We start from the raw sequence: 16,482 nt of genomic DNA, 5'->3' as shown, positions 1-16,482 counted from the left end.
GATTATAGGATCTTTTTGTTCTTGGCATCTTTTGCCGACAGTCATTTCTTTTAAGATGAAAAATCAAAAATGTTTTTTTAGTAGAAATTGGCATCACTTATAAAATTATCCCTTTTTTCAAAACTTTGTCACGCTTCAGTATTATTCTGTGCTCAAACATTTCTATAACGCAATACACAACACGATACCGTAAGATTTTCTCAACGATTAATTCGAATTATCTAAGGACGTATCGTATCAAAAAAAGATACGCGCAAAGGCTTTCTGAGAAAGCTACGAGTGCTGCTAATGGTTTAGAAAAAAAAACTGATGAAATAATCCGTCTTTTTCATTCAATCAATTGAATTTCATCATATAAATAATTTATATTTTATTCGAGAATCATTAGACCTGTCAATGCACGAATATTAATAAATTCAAACATCAATCGCTGCTCGAAGCGCTGAGCGCGTCGCCTCGAAAATTATATCTCGCGTGCAGCTACCGTCGATATCGCGAATCTTTACCTTATCCGCGAGCGTCGCGGCGCGCATACGATCGCCAATTACTATATACGATGTTTTTCTTAAATAAAACGTGTGCGCCTATATAATCCACTTCATTATTGCGTGTATACACACGATCTATCGGCGCATAATACAACATAGACGCGCCACTCGCCGAGCAATAATAATTCGATGCATCGCAGCTAGTCGCTGTCTGTCACCTGCACGCGTATATTGGTTATATTTATATGTATATGTGGTAAATCCCGAGAGTCGCCCGCAGTACACATAAACTGCATAACAAGCACACACAGCCCAGCAGCAGAGGCAGGACGAAGATAACATACCTATATCTATTGCAGTTACATGTATACACTGTAAAAGAGACGACGCATTAGCGGTCATTTTTCGAGCAAATCTTTTGTGATAATCGCATATAGACACGTTTGCCCCGACACATATATGTGTGGATGTGTGTGTGTTTGGGTGAGCTCGTAAAAAACATCTGTTCTTCTAGCGAAATCTCTCTCTTCGAGGAAGTACATACACGTACGGTGTGTGTTTGTGTGTGTGTATGGGCATCGACGCATTGTAGTAGTCGCTGTGGTGCTGCTCCTGCTGTTATTATTATATAGGCACACGGTGTGCCGCGCGTGTGTTTGCTTATATATTCAATATATATATAGAGAGAAAGAGAGAGAGAGAGAGAGAGAGAAAAGTATAGTACACGGAACTGGCTGAGCGGATCGCTCTGTTGCATGTGAGCGGTAAGTTGGCAATTTTATATACCTACACAGTACACACAGTCGAGCGGCGTCCATATCTAATTGTTTGTGTGTGTAATGTGTATTCTATATACGCATATATAAATATACATCACTCGTACAGAGAGACGTATAGATGGACAAACAAAGTGTGTGTGCGTGTGTATTAAATGTGCATATTATAAATCCATTTACACGAAATGCATAAATGACGCTTGAATTTTTTCTTGTTTCTTATGGTGTGGCCCGCCGTCTCTCTCTTTATTTTGGATTTCCCTCGGCGCAGACGACGACCAGTTTGTACACGGCTGAACGCGATTCAACGCAGCTCAGCTCTCGTATATAAGGTTATAAGTGCCCGATGACGACGACGACGACGACGACGACGATGATCATAATGACGTTCGTGCATTGCGACTAGAAGCGACCAGTTAGGTAAGTGTCCTATGATTTTGTTTCATTCGTTGCTTTTTTTGGCTCGTCTTTGTTGATTAGCACCGTACACTTACGACATCGTTATTAATTTTGACAGTTGAGCGCCTTGATACTCGGCGATCGTCGACGCGAGCAAAAGCGAGAGAGTCGCAGCGAGTTTCGAATAGACGAGAAATAGAAGAAATTTAATCCGCAGCAAGATGCTGACTTTGACGGAGGAGGGCCGAAGGGTGCCAAAAGGCGCAGCCAACGCGAACAAGAAGCCAGCCAAAGGGAAAAAACGCCCCAGCAAAAATGACAATAAGAATGTCAACAATAAGCGCAGCAACATCATGGTCTTGGAGAACAAAGAGGTGGAAATGAAGGACAATGTGAATGTGAATCATATCATGAAGGAGGAAATACAGATAGCCGATATTCTGCCCGTGCACGGTCAGGTCACAGAGCTCAATTCCGCAGAAGTCACCTTCGAAGCAGGGACTCTGACGGAGCAAGACTGTCAAACAGTATTCAGTATACCTGGGCTGGATGCGGCGACCAACGGGCAGAAGTACGTTATAATAACGCTGGTGGGCGACGATGGCCAGACACTGTCGGGCCAATTGATCAACGCAGAGGAGTTCACAACTGTACAGACACAGCAACAAGAGATCAGTAACAAAACGCAGAAGCCACAGAAAAAAATGCTACTCTTGCAAAAAGTTGATACGCAACCAGCGCAGACTATGCAAACGACTACCACCACGATAGAGACCATGCCAACTGTCACAATAGAGCAACCAGTTCAAGAAACTGTAGCAAAAATGGATAAACCTCAAGAATATCCAGTTCAAAATGAACCGGTGCCAGTTGTAAATTTGTTCGAAGACTATAATACATTGGAAACAGATAACCCAGAACAAAAGGATTTGGGTAACTGGATCAAAAAGTTTGAATCGCTCTCTCTTTTATATACAGAGTGCGGAAAACCATTTGTTAAATGCCCTGCTTGTACAGCAATGTTTTTCAAATCTACATTGTTTGAAAAACATGTATCATGTCATTTAACTAAAGAAAATGAATTGTACATTTGTAACTATTGTCAATTCAGTAATGAAAATCCAAATCTAGTATTTAAGCACATGCCAGCTCATCAAGATCAGTGTGAAGTTTGTAATGTTAATTTGACAAGAAAAAATAGTTTCAAGAAACATTTGGAATTTGCAGAACAGTCAATGTTTTTCCAGTCCAAAAGAGACAAATGGGGAAGATATTTATGTCTGACCTGTAAACTTGGTTTCGATTTGAATCATCAATTACAGAGGCATTGGTTTAAACATTATTGCTGTACCAAAAAGACCTCTCAGTGTAAAGATTGTTATGGGATTTTTGATACCCCTGAAGCTCTTACAAATCACGTTTGTTTAAAATGCCCAGTGTGTGGTAAAGTCTGTGACAGTGTTCATCGTCTTAGGTCTCACACACGCTATGAAAAACATTATTTGTACTGTAATATCTGTACATATGAGTTCATTTTATCAGTAGATCATGACAAGCACATGCAACTTCATAAAAAAGTTTATCATATGCATAAAGAATATTCACATTGTCTGGAATCTGATGATGGCACATCTTTTCAGTGCGAACTTTGTTGTAAAATATATCACACCATGTCTTTACTTTTAACACATTTACATGATGATCATCAAATTACTGACACAACCAGAACTGTAACAGAAGAAGAACTGAATAGGATAACTATGACAGAAGAAAAAGATGGAACTACTTCATATGAATTAATTGCATTAAAAGAAGATGATTTAGGGTGTCATCAAGTTGATTTAAATATAGCCAGTCAAGAGGTATTAGTTGTACAAACTGAAAGAACTGTTGAAAAAGTTGATGGCGAAACTGTGGAAGTTGATAATCAATGTCAACCGGTCTCTTTGTGTTGGAATCGATATCAGATAGAAGAGGACCCAAATGTTACAAAATCAAATTAAAGTTTTGTAATTTTATAATTCAAATGTTTTCTTTTTATTTATAGTTTGTTACAAATTTTGTAACAATAATAAGTTTTGAATAAAAGCAACAGAATATGTTTATTCTTTACTTTGAAATGTAACTGTAATAAAAGGGGCACGTGCATTTTCAAGACTGTACAAATACAAGAACTTTTGAAACACAAATATTGAGAATAGCAAGTGATATAAAACTGGGTAGATGACCAATTCTAGGACATAAAGTTCCTATTTTTGAATTTTGATGAAAAAAATTATTACAAACTGTTACACAAGAATATGTTTAATAAGTCTGATTCCATTATGGAGTCTCATTTTGAGAAAGTCATTTTTGATTATAAGAAAATATTCATAAATTTGTTATGTCTCTGTAATATCTTTGTAGAAACTCTTTTCAAAGCGCAGCCGTTTAAAATCGACCATTAAGTGATTGTTTGTTGACCTACTCACACATTATGGCGTGAGTAAGTTAATTTCTTGAATTGTCTTGGCATTATATGCTTATAGAGTTGACCATCTTTATAAAAAAAGTTCATCAAAATATGGTGGGATGAAATTTTGAGAATATAACAATTTGTACAATTGCTGGAACATTGAATTCAGCTTTAAAAAAATTTTCTTTGTATAATGTTATTCTTAGCATAAGGACAAGGGTGGTAATGTAAATATTTAATGGTAATTAAATTAAAAGAATTTATAAAAGTAGAGAAACTATTAATAAGCAAGTCACGAAGTGGAAGATATTTGATAACTTGTAATATTAATGCTTTTATGTAAGAATATGCACACAATTGTAGTTATTAATAAACGATAGATTTCAATATCATAAAAAATGTTTTTTGAAACTGAATTTTTGCATAGTTGGATTATTATTATTTTTCAAAATCAGTGATAGTGTTTTCATTTGATCGAGGAAAAGAGAAAAATATGAGAAACATAGTTAATAGTGAGTTCATTAATTTCATGTGAAATTTCCAGTGAAACACGTTTTTTATTTACATATATATCAATTTTATTTAAACAATAATTTGCTTTCATTTCATTATAATACAATGATTTTAGTTGAATGCAACTATTTATAATCAAACTTGCAGTCCTATTACTTTATTAGCGTAAAAATACAGCTGAGTCTTTTCTCGATTTTTTTATCATTTACAAAGTTGCGTTTTTAAAACAGTACACCATTACATACTCCCGTCTTTATTACATCAAAATGCCATTTGCCAGTCTTGGAATACATGTCGTATTATAGTTTTGAGAAAAGTAAAGTTTCCTACGCAATAACAACAATGAATCATATTCAAAGGTTCTGAAATGGATAATTGCAATGAGTGCAAAATGTGATGAGTTCACTCTGATATCTTTAATATGTTCCTTTGCATCACTCAATAAAATCCCATCATGAACATAAAGATTGATTAAATTTTACGTAAGAAGAAATAAAATATGATACCATCACATTCAATAAGAAGTTTTATAAAAACAACTACCTTTGATTTTTCATCATACAGATATTCATCATTTTTATCAAATAAAAATGCAGATCTTACTCTTGATGTTGCTTATATACTACTGGGTATAAAAGAAAATTATAACTATTTGTTCGATGTACGAGTACGAGTATTAAATTATTATCAAACAAATATTAATAGAAATTAGTAATAAAATACTGCCATTTATAAAATATGCGTTACTGCAAATCTTAATGGCAAATTGCATTTTTCACAATAAATTTTTGCTACGCTCATTCTCTGATACACATCCATTGCTACTCGTTATATGATTGATTTATTATAGACTAGATGAACCTGAATACACTTTGACAAAAAGATCAAAAGAAAATTTTGTATGGACTGAACAATACAAATTTTAACAGTAAAAAATTCTCATAGTTTTACATGCATAATCTGTAAGAAAACGAAAAATAATTAACTGATCAACTCGTAAATAAACTCGCATCGACGTTACTCTCATTGAATCATAATCTTGCATTATCGATTCGAGACGTAAAACTATGTAACAGAGCAGTGTCAAAAATCTCTTAAGACTTGATCGAAATGCTGTTACAAAACCAAAAAAGTCTATCACCTGTAAATACAAACTGTATATAAATAATGTGTATTCAATAATTGCTCTTTTTCAAAAAAATTTTACACTCAAATACCTTTTTTCAAATTTTTGTACAACTATAGAAAAGCTTTCGCCATTTGTTTTATAATCAAAAAATTTCCATCTCCACTTATTAATTATGCTTATATATCGCGCCGTGATAGTCGAAGTCTTGACTTTAATTAATGCTATATATTCAAAAAGTATCGAAATATCATGCCTTCATTATATTCTCACCCTGAATTCCCAATAATACTAATTTGATTCCATATTAACAGAATAAAAAATCCTGCACACGGAATAAAATTGAAATGGAAACGTGAAAAAAAAAAGATTTATCCTCATCTTACGTTGACAAAAAAAACAACGTATTCGCGTAATCATAATATTATATACAAAACTGTACAATCCCTCGTTGCATCGATCACTTGACCCCGTATCGAACTAGTTTTGTAAAACCGTGTCAACCATATATCTCAGCACATTGTATAAAGTAAAAAGAACAGCATTTTATGCGATGAACAATGTATAACGAAAAAAAAAAGTATATAAGAGACTACCTAAACGTTACTCAGTCTTTGTTGTACGGATGAACTATGTAATAAGTACTTAAGGAATGACGAACAAAACAAATAAAGACTCTTCACTCGAAAAGAAAAGAAACCATTGACGCGACGAAGTATTCGGTCGTGACCAAAAATTAGCGAAAAACATAATCAGCCCTGGATAGCAACGAGGGATAATAATACATTCGATGATTTTTTTCCCCCTCTCTCTCTCTCTCTCTCTCTCTCTATTCATTCACAACAAAAAGGCCCTACAAGACGACGAGACGAAGGAAGCGACGACGATGCGCGGCTGATGCTAGATGCAGGTCGACTCCGGATGCTGGCTGCCCGATTTGCGCGACTTCTTCGGCTCCTTGATGGTGATCTCCTGCGAGGGTCTGCGCGGAGTGCCCAGAGTCACCAGCGCCGACGCCACCGCCAGACCCGCGCTCTGGCCCGGAGGCGTGTAAGACTCGCTGCCGGTCGGCAGTCTGACTAGTAGGGAGAGCACCGCGGCTCTGTTGCCGCAACACGGCTCCAGCGCTATCGGGCTCGGTGCGTCCTGCGAAGCGAAGGAGAAGAAACGAATTGTAAAAAAAATTGTCCTTTCGATTTCAAGGGGTGTGCGAGATTGAAAAAAATCGATCAGTTATAAAAAAAACCTTTTTCTTCTTCTTCTTCGAGCGCGTGTTGTTCGACACTTCGACTTCGTTGTTGCCCTCGTTCTCAGCCACGAGAGTGTCTCGCCTCTCGATCTCGACGAGAACCTGACTGAAGGCTCGATTGGCCATCTGCTGCATCTCGACGAACAAACGTTGCCGTCTTCTGTACATGTCGTATTTCTGCTTGATCTTCCACAAAACAGCCGCAACAAGTAACAAAGCTAGGAAGCACCTGTCGACGAAATTTCAGTTAGACAGCCTCTCTTCATCTTAATTCGCAATCGATCGAATCATTGAAAAACTCACGTAGAAAAAGTTATGAAAAATTGCTGTAGATTCAGCTTGGAATACTGCGAGAACGATATCTGAATCCACAAGGGTGGCTGGAAGTCGTAGACGTACACGTAGAACGTCGTGAGGGTGTTGTTGTCCTCGTTGCCGAAGTTGTAGTCGGCCTTGCTGAAGCGATGCTTGTAGGTCAGATTCGTGCAGTTGGCCTGTAGCAGCAGGGGCTTCTCCATGCTGTTGGCCCGCTTGATCGTTATGTTCATCTTGGCGATGACGGAGCACGTGATGGAGAAGTCCGCGTCCACGTCGGGCTTTGGCGGCGAGTTCTTGAAGTTTATCGCTCGATAGTGACGGTCCTCCTTCTTGCTCAGATTGAACGTGAATTGATAGTCGATCGCCAAGTCGTCTGCGAAGAGTGAACGATTATTATAATATCGGCCTCGTAACTATTATCGATATCCGAGACTTACAGAAACAAGATCCTCTGTTCGTCGGGTCGCCGTGGTAGAGACCGCTCACGTCGCATCTCTCGCAGTGATCGCCAATTATGCCTTTCGTTGTACAGAAACACTTACCAGTTTCACTGGTACAGTTCGTACCTTGATCGTTGCACGAACAAGCTGCAAACGAACGGGCGCAATTTAAATTCCGTTTATTTATTATTTTTCCCTTTGAAAGTGATTATTAAAACTTACGTTGACAAGAAGCACCGTTCAGAGGACTTCCGTAATAGCCAGGCCTGCATTTTTCGCAATGAGGTCCTTGAGTTAAATCTAAACATTCCATACACTTGCTCGTACCTGGTTCGCAGATACTGTGACCGTTGCATTGACATACTGAATTTGAAAGAAAAAACATTAAGCATAATCTAATCTCGAAGCTTTGGTCTTAAATGCAATAAAGTGACTCACGAGGACAAGACGTAAAGTACCAATTCTCGGCGGGGCAGGTCTCCAGGCTCTTGGCGCTGGGCCGAGCGTCGCCCCCGGGCAGACACTTGCCCCGACCCGTGCCCGAGCCGTCGTCGCACCAGCCGCACTCCACGGCCTCGCGACAGCTCGCGCACGAGTTGTGCGAGCCGCAGCCGTCCGCCGACGACGACGTGGACGACTTACTACTGCCGCGGCACTTCTCGTGCAGGGTGGTCCACTCGCGGCACTGGCCGTAGGGAAAGCTCGCCGGGTAGGCGTTCTTGTCGACGCAGCGCTCCTCGTTCTGGCACCAGATGCACTCGGTCTCGGTGCAGTTGCGGCAGGACGTGTAGTCGACGCAGGGGCTGCGGCAGATGTCGCCGGGCACCGAGCGGGCCTGCGGTTGCGGCACGATGCTGCTGCTGCTGCTGCTACTGCCACCGCCACCAGGGCTGCTGCTGCTCAGGCTGCTGCTGATGCTGCTGCTCAGATTGCCGCTTGACGACGACGACGACGACGAGGGCATGATGGGCGCGCTGATGGCTATGTCCGAGAGCGGCTTGCAACGATCGGGCCCGTTCGACCAGGACCAGATGCAGTTGAGATTGGCCGAGCACGACTGGCACGTGTGCAGCTGGTAGCACTCAACGCCGCCGTTGGGCGAGCACTCCTCGAGGTGGCGCACCGCGTGCTGGGCCGGCGCGTTGGCCACATTGCGGCAGATCTCGTGGGCGCAGCTCTTGCCGCACCAGACGCAGTCGTAGGAGGTCTGCACGCAGGCGGCGCAGTCGGTCAGCAGCTTGCAGAGCTCCTTGTGGGTGGTGAGGCCGCGGGGCAGAGCGTCGTCGAGGCAACGCATGTACTTGCCGTCGTGCGGGTCGTCGGTGCGCAGCACGTTGGCGGGCACGCGCGAAATGGGGAGGCAGACGCTCTGGCGCTTGTCCCAGACGCACTTGACGCCGACGCGCGCGTTCAGGCACTGGCTGTAGTTCTGCATCTGGTCGCAGCTGCCGGGAGTGTATCTGGGCAAATGAAACGTGACATTTTGTAACTCGTTGATCGACCAACTTATTAATCGAGTATCATCGACTTACTTGAGCATATCGTTGAGCATCTGGCCATCGAAGCCACCGAAAATGTACATGGACCTCTCGGCCCTGCCCCGATGATCCTCCCTCTGGGGAAAGATGGTCGCGCTGTGACCATACCTAGACAGATCCACCAGCGTTCTCGGCATCTGGTACTGCTTCCAGGTGTCGCAGGTCACGTCGTAGGCTATGGCGTCGGCGGAGTAGCACCTGGCGCCGTACGAGTGCAGCGTGTCGTTGTGCGTGTTGCCGCCGAACACCAGCACGAGCGAGTCCGAGACGAAGGCCGCCGTGTGGAAGAAGCGCGCCGACGGCGCCGCCGTAAGCATGCGCCAGGTGCGCGGCTGATTCGGATGATAGGCGTACAAACGATTGGTCAGCACCTGGGTGGCCTGTGACTCGGACACGTAGCCGCCGTACACGTAGATGAGCGCAGGCTCGGCAGCCTGATGGGCGTCGTAAGCGGCGCTGTGACCGTAGCCGCCCTTGACCGGGAAGCCGTAGGTCTTGACGATCTGCCACTCGCGCGTGTGAAAGTAGAACTCCTGCACGGTGTTGAGATAGCCGTACTGGGGCGAGTGGCCGAATATCACGACCATCTTGTCGCGTCTGTCGGGGTCCTGGCGATCCTGCACGAGGGTGGCCGTGTGGCCGGCCACCTTGATCGGGCCACACATCGCCGAGCGATGATGGCAGCGCTCGTGCGCCGTCAGATTGTCCCATTGGCGCGCCGCCAGGTCGTACGTCCAGATCTCGCTCGTCACCGTCGAGTTCTCGATCACGCCGCCGTACATGTAGATCTTGTCGGCGTGCAGCACGCACGAGTGGCCGTAGCGAGGCAGCGGTTGTTTTTTAGACGTCGACGCTTGCTGCTGTTGCGCCTCCCAGACGTTGAGACGAAAGTCGTAGACGTAGACCATCTGGGCGCGATGGAAGCTCTCGCCGCCCACGACGTAGAGCTGGTCCTTCCAGACGACCGAGCAGTGGCTGGCCGATCCCTCGGGTAACGACGACGACGACGCGGTGGAGGAAGACGTCCAATCGACTCGCTCCCAGTAGCCTTGATTCTTCGCTTGGCTGCAATCGGCACCTAAAACGTATATACACAGCATTAACGATTGTTTAATAATGCCTTTTATACAGTTATGCGACTTCCTCCTCGATCGGTAAAAAAAAAAAAAAAACAACAAGGTGGCATTCATGCGCCGCACGCGCGCGAACAAAGTCAGTCGACGATATACAATAACGCGTAAATATACAGAAAAAATATGATGGAGTATAGGAGCTGCTTACCCGTGTAATCGGAGTCGCAGTCGCAGCGATGCGCCTCGCGATTGCACACGCCGTGCCTCGAGCACTCGTTCGGGCAGATCTCGATGTCGCAGGCTTCGCCCATCCAGAAGGCGTTGCAGGTGCAGTTGCCGTAGACGCACTGGCCGTTGCCCGAGCACTCGACGCTCGAGTTTCTGCGGGGAGAAAACAAATAATGATTAAATTTAGATCAGCTTTTCTTTTAACTCGATTCTCCGATTCTCGATATCGGCTGTGTGTTATAATACACGTAACGTTGTGAAAACTTGGAGAGAAAATCAGGTCGCGCGGATAATTGATTGATTTTTCTCGAATACTTTTCGCAAATACTTGGCAATTGTTATCGCGAGCGAGAAGTCCATCTAACGCGCAAGAAAACGCATTCCTCCAATTTTTCCCTCTCTCTCTCTCTCTCACGCGCGCACGTTTGTATCTTATAATGTCAAAGACCTTTAGCACGCGTATGTGCATAAAATACATAGGCGCACGCGTGTCTGGTATACGTATAAGAGAGAAGAGAGAAAAAAAAAGACGAAGACGACGACGAAGAAGACGCAAAAGTACGAAAGTTCCCTTACTCGTACTTTAAGTATGTTTATATTTCGAACTTTGCGCGACTACGTCTATGTAATACGTCACCCGCAGCACAGACACACGCGTACATTTACGGTATAGACGTATATTATCGAACCAACGGAGCAATCGTTATCCCTTTTAGCTCGAGAGAGACAGAGACGAGTCGACGACGACAACAAGCCAATCTCTCTGTATCATCTCTCTTGCGTTATAGATATAACGTCATATATAATATACATCTCTCGTCGCAAAAATACACAGACGTCGAACGATGCATCGTCAGAGGGAAATTTTCTCTGGGTTAAATCTCCGAAGGATTTGCTTTGCATAATTAACGTCTCTCGTCTCTCTCTCTCTCGCTTCGTCGTGTGTGCTGCGCTGCGCGCGGCTTTGTAAAATAACAATAATGCCAGAGAGAGACAACGAGCGAACGACGAGCTCTCCTTTCCTGAGCGTACATATAGCGACGTTAATCGAAAACCGCAGCGGAGGTTTCGAGTTACAAAAGCCAAAGCAAAGCAAAAAAAAAAAGAAAAATCCGAGTCAAGGTGTCGTATAATAATATAATATAAAATACATAAATCGCGCGGGCACGAAGCTCGGTCCAGTTTTCTCTCCTCTTTTCAATTTTTTTTTTCTTTTTTTTTTGTTCCCCTATACTCGCTCACCTACTGGGACAGGCGTCGATCCTGTAAGTGATATTGAAGCCGCTCATGTTGTAGGCCACGTCGGAGTAGAAGTGCAGCAGGGCGCTGCCGCTGCGCGCCACGACCTCGGGCACGCGCCTCACGTGATAGTCCTGCTTGTGCATGAGGCCGGTGAAGACGCCGAGCAGGGGCGCCTCGACGCTGTCCCCGTCGTAGATGTACAGATGGTCCCAGCCGCACTCGGTGGCGAACTCCTCGATGTGCATGCGAATCGTCGGCGAGGTCGACGTCGACGTCGATGTGGGGCTGCTGCTGCCCGATAATTCGGACGGCAGCAGAGCCGACGACCTCGACGGTTTGATCAGCCAGGAGCATTTGACGTCCGTGGTGTAGTTGCCGACGCCGTCGTGGATCGTGCCCGATGGACCGCTCAGCCTGTAAATAAAAAAAAAAATAAGATAGAGGAATGAAAAAACTTGCGGCGATGTGATTTTTCGCGGTCGACGAGGGGCGGTGGGTGAGGAGGAAGCCAAAAAGTGTCGGATATACACTATATCGATGAGTCGCCGACGGAGCAGCAGCTGCGCGTCACAAAGTATCGTATTATATTTTCACATGTGTGTTTGCAGATGCCGCGCGTCGACAAAAAAGAAAAATTTAATGGGATCGTGGAATTTTTATACACAGTATACGCACATGTTTACAAAACGCGATGACCAACCCGCCCACCCGTGTGTGTTGTGTGCTCGATGCGCAAAAGAAAATTTGGATCGCCTCCGACGCCGAGACAATAAGTAGGTTGACGCGTCGCGACGAAAGAAAATGATGTTTCATTTTTTACTTTTAATATTCGTCGCGCGCCCCGGCTCATATATACGAGGTAGGTATGCGCAGGGCATATTAACGCGCGCTGCAGAAAAGTCGGACGAGTTTCAATTGTGAGTAATTATCCGCGCCCGAGGAGGACTGATTAATCGTAGATTCTTTGAACATCGCGCGCACACGGTGTATGTATAAAGTAAGTTCGTACAGTGTTACGTGTGCATCGTACGGTACACTGGACTTTTTTTTATCCATCCGTCTGTCTCTCTCTCCTCATTTCGACCCATTTTCCGATCTCGAGCGGTTAGTGTTTTTCTCTCTGTTTACGAAAAGAAAAAACGCGCGGGTATTTTACGCGCGCTCCTCGACAATCGTTGTTATTATGTATATTATAATGTGTACTACACTAGGCTGCGACGGTGACACGCGCTGCTTGCGGCGTTTCATTTTCTATATCTTATCGCCTCCGCGCGTATTTAATGCACGAGTAGTAGTCGCGTCGTCACGCACTACTGCAGCGGACAAATAAAATGATCATCGCACTCGCGAAGTTTTTTTTTGTTTTATTTGGCCTTTGTTCCACGCGCCACGGTCAGAAAATTAGTCGGTGTAGTGGTGAAAGAAAGGAACGGAATACATTTCACGATCATTGGGTACTCGGGGGGGATCCACACCCACCGTTAGATAAAACAACAAAACGACGACAAAAAAAGAGGCCCGATACTTGTATATCGCTGCTACTGCGCGTAATTCCGCGGATTTGACACCGAGCACGTATATAATACAATGTATTATCGGCAATCGGTCGCTGCTGTTTATAGAGCGTACGTGCGTGTGCTCTATGAAGGATAAATGTTTGACGAGAGGCTAAGCATCGATAATAAAATGTATATTTGTTTTTAATTATTATCTTTTTATATGTTGTACAGGCGTCGTCGTGTGCCGCCGCGCGCGGAAGGGGCAAAAGCAAATTTTCATTGTCCCTCGTTGTTGTTTTTCTCTCTTTCCTCCTTTTTTTATGTTTTTTACGCTCGACCGATAAAATCAAAATTACCCGTCGTTTATAAGTGGCTTGCGTAATAAAAGAAGCAAAAAAAAAAAAAAAAAAAATANAAAAAAAAAAAAAAAAAAAAAAAAAAAGTAGGAAAAGTATAAAAGGTGTGCACGTAACGAGAGCTGGGAAGTTAAACGAGCAATTATTCGTGTGGGTTCTTCTCTCACGGTTGCCGCGTCTATTATTTACGTATATGCTACTTATTATACTAATGTGTATCGTTCAATTCGCAAAAGACAAACACGTGCCGATTCTTATATGCCGACCGTGATAAGAAAAAAAAAAAAATTAGAAAGTATAATATTTTAATATAGATATAGGTACGTTATGGGTAATCGAACAACAAACGCAGGTGTTGTCACGCGACACGAATAATTTATTTGGCGCGAACGAAAAATTTTTTATTCCAACGTCGTGCGTTGGGACAAACAGAAGGACAAAAAAAAAAATTAATGAAAAATGAGCGTGAAATTACGCGCACTAATGAGCAAAGATTATGTGTGGTAGATACACTGGCAAATTGTTCCATACGTGTGGATGAAAAAAAAAAAAAAAGAAAAGAAAAAAGGCTTTGTGCAGCGTGCCAGGCCTTTTACAGTTCAGTGCAATTTAGCTTTAATAAAGTATCGTGCTGATCAGATGTAATCAACTGTGTGGATTTTAAAATCGATTATCCGTTTTATTTGATTTAATCTTTGAGTACAATATGTTTGATAGTGACAATTTTTCAGTAGTTTTGAATCTTTATACTGTTTTAGTTTTTCAAAGGTAACAACTAATGAAGATAATAATTCAATTCAATTACTTAATCTTAAAAGTATCAAAATTATAGGATTTAGTTTGTGAAATATGTTAATGAAATTATCATTGCTATTTGTATGTACGTCAGAATTATCAAATATTTATTTACATTATCAATCTATAGTTCAACATAAAACAATGTGCTGATATATTGACTCTGCACGCACTCGAGTTTATCTTCAGCAAATTAGAAATTGTCATGTAATATTAGTTGCATGTAATGTAAATACAAAATAAAACAAACAGAAAATTGTTGTATGTTTACAAAGATGACATTAAAAAAGATGCATACGCATCACCAGACTTCACTCATTAACATGCTAAAAATTGAGATAACATTTTGTTAACTAGCTCCCCAACGAGTAGTAATAGTAGTTATCGGAACCGTAATACTCTGCAGATAATTAGCCTATCTCTGTGCAAGCAAGCAAAAAAGAGAGCCATGGCAGAGCGACAGAGTCATTGTGCTGCTCATTGTCACACAGATAAGAATGTGTCGCAAACTCTTTAACACATCAGCTCTTGAGTCAGTCTGACACAGCGAGCATGTGTGTGTAAATACCCACAGAGAGCTCAGACTCACCTGACTTTGCTGGCGCAGTACTGACAATTGGGCCCTTGCCATCCGTCGTGGCAGACGCAGCTGCCGTTGATGCACTGGCCATTCTGGCAATTGTCCTGATCGCAGCTGGCCACGCTGCTGACGCCGAAGCCCACGATGCTGGTGGCCTGGGCCAGCTGCAGGACGCAGCCAAGGACTAGAAGATGAAGCAGCAACAGCAGAGCCGAGGCCGTCGACGACGGTGGTTTGCGTCGTCGCCGACGATACTTGCTGGTCTTAAAGAGATAGAGCAGAGTCTGGGCTGTCTCCTGTACAGCTGCCATGATTCAGCAGGCCGCTGCTGCTGCAGTCCGGCTGCATGTCAGATCGGTCGTCTCGGGGTCGACGCAGGCCGTTGTTGATCCGCGCGAGCAACGACCATGAGCACCGATTGTTCTAGTTGTTGTACACGTTGTTGTTGTTGTTGTTGTTGTCGTTCGAGTCTCAGCCACTGCCGCTCCTCAGGACGACGACGATGATGCATCGAGCTCTTGATGATGATTCTCGGTCTGCTTCGCTTTATTCTTCCTAGTTTCTCGCTCTCTCTCTCTCGCACCACTAAAGCATACTATGCAACGATGATCCTCGATATTTTCTCCTCCCTATCATATCGTCGATTTCGATGCACGATAGCACATTATCATCGCATATTACAGACGTCGGGCGCGCGCGGCACGCACACACACGCGCACATCTGATGTATACACGTAGTATGTATGAGTATACACGAAGAAGACACAAGACACAAGAGACAGGGGATCACTCGCGCTCGCGTCACAATTATACAGCACCGTCGATAAAACACAAATAAAAATATTATGTATAAATGCGTCGAGGAGATATCGAGGAGCCGACTCAGCTCGTAACCACCTTGTGGTGTGTCGTGTCGTGCAGCACAGGAGGACAGTGCGAGGCGAGACACATATCACGCTCCTCTATATAGATGTGTAACGTGCACTTCTTCTTCTCTGCTGCTGCTGCTGCTTGGCACTACTACTACTACTACTACTATGTGTATACTATAGTAGGCTATGCTGCGCTACTCCTTCAATCTCGCTATTAACCATTATATATATATAAATGCACACGAACGAGATGTATATATATATAACGGGGACTGTGCGGTGCAGTAGTAGGTGCAGTGCAGTACAACGGAGAGGCCTGAATTAACTGCGGCAGTGCCGCTGCTGCGCGCGCGAGGACGAGATATATATATATATTGTCTTGTACACTTATATGTTTATTGTGTATACGTACGTTGTATACGTGTGTGTGCGTGTGTGCAGCACTGCGTTCGGTACAGATGTGAGAGTGCACACGAACGTTTATACGCGTGCGTGTGTATATCGAAACGGCAGCAGCAGCGACGGCGGCAGTACA

General features: G+C 43.4%; 2 protein-coding genes across 4 annotated transcripts; one reads left to right on the top strand and one right to left on the bottom strand.

The window, feature by feature from the left end:
• Positions 1-712: 712 nt before the first annotated feature.
• On the top strand, positions 713-4,534 carry LOC106647999 (zinc finger protein 64 homolog, isoforms 1 and 2-like). 3 transcript variants are annotated; one of them, XM_014364595.2, is made up of 3 exons: positions 713-1,252; positions 1,536-1,684; positions 1,782-4,534. In XM_014364595.2, the coding sequence occupies exon 3, from the start codon at positions 1,885-1,887 to the stop codon at positions 3,664-3,666; it is 1,782 nt and encodes a 593-aa protein (XP_014220081.1). In that variant the 5' UTR covers positions 713-1,252; positions 1,536-1,684; positions 1,782-1,884; the 3' UTR covers positions 3,667-4,534. The 3 variants fall into 3 exon arrangements, with proteins under 3 accessions (XP_014220081.1, XP_014220084.1, XP_014220082.1); XM_014364598.2 differs by lacking the exon at positions 713-1,252 and adding an exon at positions 1,279-1,398; XM_014364596.2 differs by lacking the exon at positions 713-1,252 and adding an exon at positions 1,279-1,404.
• A 137-nt stretch (positions 4,535-4,671) lies between these two features.
• Positions 4,672-16,460, bottom strand: LOC106647998 (attractin). Its single transcript, XM_014364593.2, has 10 exons — positions 15,085-16,460; positions 11,846-12,259; positions 10,584-10,756; positions 9,297-10,380; positions 8,203-9,224; positions 7,987-8,127; positions 7,762-7,911; positions 7,310-7,697; positions 7,004-7,235; positions 4,672-6,903 (listed from the first exon to the last, which is right to left on the bottom strand). Exons 1-10 carry the CDS (start codon positions 15,384-15,386, stop codon positions 6,658-6,660), a joined length of 4,152 nt encoding a protein of 1,383 aa, XP_014220079.1. The 5' UTR covers positions 15,387-16,460; the 3' UTR covers positions 4,672-6,657.
• Positions 16,461-16,482: the final 22 nt, after the last annotated feature.

The sequence above is a fragment of the Trichogramma pretiosum genome, unplaced genomic scaffold, assembly GCF_000599845.2.
Source record: "Trichogramma pretiosum strain Unisexual culture from Peru unplaced genomic scaffold, Tpre_2.0 scaffold61, whole genome shotgun sequence".
Classification (NCBI taxonomy): domain Eukaryota; kingdom Metazoa; phylum Arthropoda; class Insecta; order Hymenoptera; family Trichogrammatidae; genus Trichogramma; species Trichogramma pretiosum.
This window is presented reverse-complemented; position numbering and strand designations above follow the sequence as displayed.